Raw genomic sequence first — 5,317 nt, 5'->3', positions numbered from 1 at the left:
GTGTTAAAACAATATTGATGGGCCCTCTTGAATTTAATCTCTGCTTAGCCTGATGTACAGCGTAGTTATGGGGTATCTATGCCCTTGAATGAAAATATCAATCTTCCTTGTTTTCCACTATTGTGACACCTCTAAAGAACTATAATAAGGTGAAAGAAGACTCAGTCCTTCTAATTTGTATTTACTTAATTAACTGAACATAAAATCTTAACCTAAAACAGTATCTTATCCTATAAACAAAGTGGATTAATCTTGACGATGCTCCTCGTCTGTCGGTATCCTTTGTTCCCAGTGACGTTGTAGGTGGTGGTGTGGATCTCGTTGTTCGGAAGCAGGACCGAGTAGGACCCGTAGACGTCGCCATTCGGCAGCTTGATCTCGAAAAAGTTTTGGAAATTGTTGCCTTCGGGATCGGAGACTTGCCACGATGTTTCGTACGGGATGATATTCTTGGAATGGATAGAAATGAACAGTCTTTTTTAGAATGCGGGTATAAATGAATGGGAGGCGGGAATCTTGATTATAATTCAATCCCTGTAGAGCGACATCAGGTCACGAGGCTCGTCGAAGAATTGTCTTGGAAGGAATGCCATTTTGCAAACTGCTTTGCATGTGCTTTTCGATTTCAAACACTGACGCAAGGGAAGATTAGGAGACCGCATGGGAATATGCTTAGACCGGAAAACGTTGCGTTTGTGTTATGATGTACAAATGAACGATTCACAAATGATGTCTTATTTACTTGTATTGACACACTTCCTATTTCACTTTGATCAATTCACGTCAAGTAAATGGAACCCTGTTTTAATTATTTCCCGGCTTAAAATGACTGTGTACTGTAGTGCGAGAACTGGAGTAGATAGGCACATTGTAAAGGGATAACACTGAAAAACAAAGGATGTCATTGTACTTGCATACTAAACAGAATCTATATGGAAACCTAACATTCTAACTATGAACATACGCAAAACTATCACTACAAGCAGAAATAAATGCTAGAAGATTATCACTCACATATTCATATTCTGTGGCAGCATCAACAGCGCTGAGCAGATTAGCAAACAAAAGAACAGCAACACCAACCACCCACAAAGTTGACGGCTGGAGGAAAGTTGAGTAGTCGGTCAGAATATGACTTGTTTACCATTACCCAAAAATTAGTTAACTATACAAACTACAATAGCATATTCATTAATTGCAGTAACTTGCAAAAGTTATAAGCTTTTTCATGATGCTGACTTGTAACAAATAAACAATAAATTTTCATGCTTTATATATATATATATATATATATATATATATATATCTATATATATATATATATATATATATATATATCATATATTTATTACACAATATATACATAAATATGTATATAGGTGTATATTTAGTGAACAACTAAAAATAACTACGGTGAAGATAACTTTATAGATACAGCAATCGGGAAATTGCCATTGACTGCTTACCTTCATTTTTCCAACGTGAGAATTCTGTTATCTTCCTTTCCCGTCTGAAAGACCTGGCAACACTAAAAACAAATGGAACCTCACGTCTTTATATACTGTTCAAGACGACTTGCGCATAGACTATGCTTCCCCAGTCACTCCCGTAGATATTTTTCCAGAGCCTTCCCACAACATAGCACGAATATTTGTTTTTCTTATTTGAACACCATTCCAATGCACTCAAAGAAGTTGACACCACTGACCCGTCACACGAGAATTTCCTAGGTACTGTGATCCTCCGTGACCTCATGACCGTAACTTAAACAGCAGTAATTTCAGGTAAAAAAAGTACATTCACTTGGCATGACCATAAGACAGTCATGTTAGCTCTTCTGATACCAAAGTTTAATGAAGCTCTTTCACAGCCGTGCGTATATGAAGGTTGAGATGGATTGGGCCCGAGATGTTCAAGCAACAAAGAAACATGTTATCATCTTGAAATTGTTGTATATATATATGTATATATATAATATATATATATATATATATATATATAGACATAGATAGATACATATATATATATATATATATATAAACGACATATACATATATAGAGAGGTTATATATATATATATTATATACACACACACATATATATATATACATATTGTTATATATACACACACACACACACATATATATACACATATATAGATATATATATATATATACTATATACTATACATATGTATACGTATATGAATTTTTTCACACCGTGACACTTTTCAATTCATTTATATTAAGCTACTAATGTCGTTTACTATCCAATTCACCATACCTCTGGGATAACGCCCAAAGGATATTATAACTGGCGATCACTTTGCTACTAGTGTAATATTCGAACTACTGACTGGTTAGCAAAAGACAACGCGCAAGGACGATATTATCATAGAGCCACCAGGAACGGTCAGGATAAATAAGAGTCCACTGAGAGCGGTGATGGCTGAATGGTTACCAACGTCACTGTGGGTTGTCGTTTCCCATTCAGTCAGCAATTCGAATCCGGAACACTCTTCCCTTGGGTATATGTTACCCATGAGGTACAGTGAACTAGATGTTTATTTTAAACGACATAATTATGTAGCTTAATATTTGTAATGCACCACACACACACACACACATATATCTTATGCTGCTACTCTCTCAATCCATAACATACCCTCAGTAACTATGAAATGTCCTAAAAGTGTTTGCAATATTTTCAGATTCAGTATAATTTTGCTTAGAGTTAATATGTTCTAATAATGCGTGTTCAGAATTAATAAGTTTTAAGGGATCGCTGTTGCCTTTAGAGTAATCAGTCGTATTTTATCTGATGAAGGTTCAGGTGTCTGGCTGTTGTGAGGTAACTATTTTCTGATTGGTAACTGTAGTAACCAGATACCTGGCACTTCGTCACAATATACTATATACATACACACACACACACACATATATATATATCATATATATATATAGATATGTATATATATATATATATATATGTATACATATATACATATATATATATGATATATATATATAAATATGTATATATATATGTATATTGTGACGAAGTGCCAGGTATCTGGTTACTACAGTTACCAATCAGAAAAGAGTTACCTCACAACAGCCAGACACCTGAACCTTCATCAGATGAAATACGACTGATTACTCTAAAGGCAACAGCGATCCCTTAAAACTTGTTAATCTTGTAAGAAATCAGACTAAGTTTATTAAAACAGGTGTGAGGTAATATTATAAGAAAGTATATTAGTTAAAGGACATTGCTCCATCAACAACTTGAAAAGTTTAAGTATTTCCCTGGTTCTAACTCACTTCAATAAAGCTGAAGGAAAACAGATCAATTACCATTATTTTTCTACCTTAACTAAACTAAAAATACTGGTCGAAAACACTCATAAAAATTTTAAACACAAAAATTTATTATTAAACTCAAATTTTATAAGAGAATTTCACAATCTCAGGGAAATTGACTATTATTTGAAAACAACACAAAGTTTAATTAATTCTTGAATCAATTATTAGGTAAAATTAAGTCAAAATTAATGCTACCAAGAAAATTAATTAATAAAAAAATTACATTATTTAGGTAAAATTGAAACTATTAAGCAACAATTTGCCTGTACATAATATATATATATATATATAAATATATATATATATATATATATATATATAAATATATATATAGTATATATAGTATATCTATATATATATATATATATATATAGATATATATATAGTATATATATATAATATATATATATATATATATATATATATATATATATATATACAGGCAAATTGCAGACAGAAGTTCAGTACCAAGCGTTTTCATGTTTATCCAGACCTCGATGAGTGGTGAATAACCGCGAAAGCGCTTGGCTCTGAACTTCTGTCTGTTATTACATGTGGTAATCCTTTATAATTATATCACGTACGTCTTCTGTGATTTTAAGGAAGGGCGCACGCACTCATTCACATGCGTACACACACACTGATATATTCTACATATATATAATTGTGTGTGTAGAGAGTGAGAAAATGTTCTTGCATAGCATATGTGGCATAAAAAAAACTGACATACTTTTTCTCTGATCTTACATTACCCATTACTGTTCCTTTAGCGGACACTTTCACTAGATGTTTATATACATACATACCATAACCATCTTGTTTGGGTGCCACTTTGCTTATTTTCGGACAAATATGAATGCTGGCTGGCTTCATGCCCAGCAATCACACACAGGAAATCTAAATAATTGTAGTTTCGCTTTTTCCTTGGATAGTTCTTTTGCACTTAACACTGCGTTTCTTTCAATAATGAGCCTCTAGTTATGGCTGTTATTTCATGACTGAAATTTCTGAAGTCTATGTGTCAGTTTTTTGCAGCTCGAATCGATTGCTAGTAAAAGTAACCTTTCATTGATTGATATAATTCCGGTTGATTCCTGTCACTGAAGCTCAGCGCTTCGGGCTCGATCTGTCTACGGCAATTCTACAGGAGCGGTTAATGAGTCACGATGGAGCAGTGTCTTTTTAATTCTAGAGATTCTGAAAATCTTGCCAATTTTCTCCCCAATGAGGTGGGTATCGTGGAGGCCTTCCCATTTTGAAGGTATACATTCTGACAGATCAAGGAACACACTTTCTCTCTCTCTCTCTCTCTCTCTCTCTCTCTCTCTCTCTCTCCCACGCTAGCGGCGACTCAAAACAGGCGTCTAACAACTAGGTACATAATAATTCAATAATTGTCTGACTGTATGCGCTACCACTCAAACTACCAGGCCCCAGAGAGAGAGAGAGAGAGAGAGAGAGAGAGAGAGAGAGAAATATTTGGAGCTGCTAAGCAAAAATTGTTTGTCGTATGAACGAAATGACGTAAATTATAGAAATAAAATGGGAATCAAAAGTGGTGGGCTAAAAGTTGTTTTGTTTTTACTACGGAAACATTAGATCCGCTCTTAAAATATTGGTCTATAATAAATTCTAGAAGACTCCAAGAAATTTATAAAAAAGAAAAAGGAAAAAGACTTCAGCACCTTACTAAGGCGATGGGAAAATAAAAAGCAAGATACTAAACTGGAGAATTTTTTACCACTGTCCTGGGCCGGATTAAGGGCGGGGGGAGGTCTGGCCCCAGGCCACCCACCAAGATGGGCCTCCCACCAATAAAAACACTACATTTTAATTTAACAAGGTTAGTATTGTAATCGGGCACTTATACTACCCACACTAGCCAAATTGAAAATTTTGTTATTAAGTTTGACAATAACATGATGCTCGTACATACGAATGTTTGTGTCACT

General features: G+C 34.2%; 1 protein-coding gene across 1 annotated transcript; it reads right to left on the bottom strand.

Moving 5' to 3' along the window:
• Positions 1-230: 230 nt before the first annotated feature.
• Positions 231-1,522, bottom strand: LOC135211439 (uncharacterized). Its single transcript, XM_064244748.1, has 3 exons — positions 1,467-1,522; positions 1,015-1,101; positions 231-449 (listed from the first exon to the last, which is right to left on the bottom strand). The coding sequence occupies exons 1-3, from the start codon at positions 1,470-1,472 to the stop codon at positions 231-233; spliced, it is 312 nt and encodes a 103-aa protein (XP_064100818.1). The 5' UTR covers positions 1,473-1,522.
• Positions 1,523-5,317: the final 3,795 nt, after the last annotated feature.

This window comes from Macrobrachium nipponense, chromosome 4, assembly GCF_015104395.2.
Source record: "Macrobrachium nipponense isolate FS-2020 chromosome 4, ASM1510439v2, whole genome shotgun sequence".
NCBI classification, from domain to species: domain Eukaryota; kingdom Metazoa; phylum Arthropoda; class Malacostraca; order Decapoda; family Palaemonidae; genus Macrobrachium; species Macrobrachium nipponense.
This window is presented reverse-complemented; position numbering and strand designations above follow the sequence as displayed.

Excerpts from the sequence above, each read along its gene's own strand:
- LOC135211439 (XM_064244748.1), bottom strand. Across the intron at positions 450-1,014 it reads CTGCCACAGAATATGAATAT|AATATCATCCCGTACGAAAC; the intron begins GTGAGTGATAAT and ends ATCCATTCCAAG.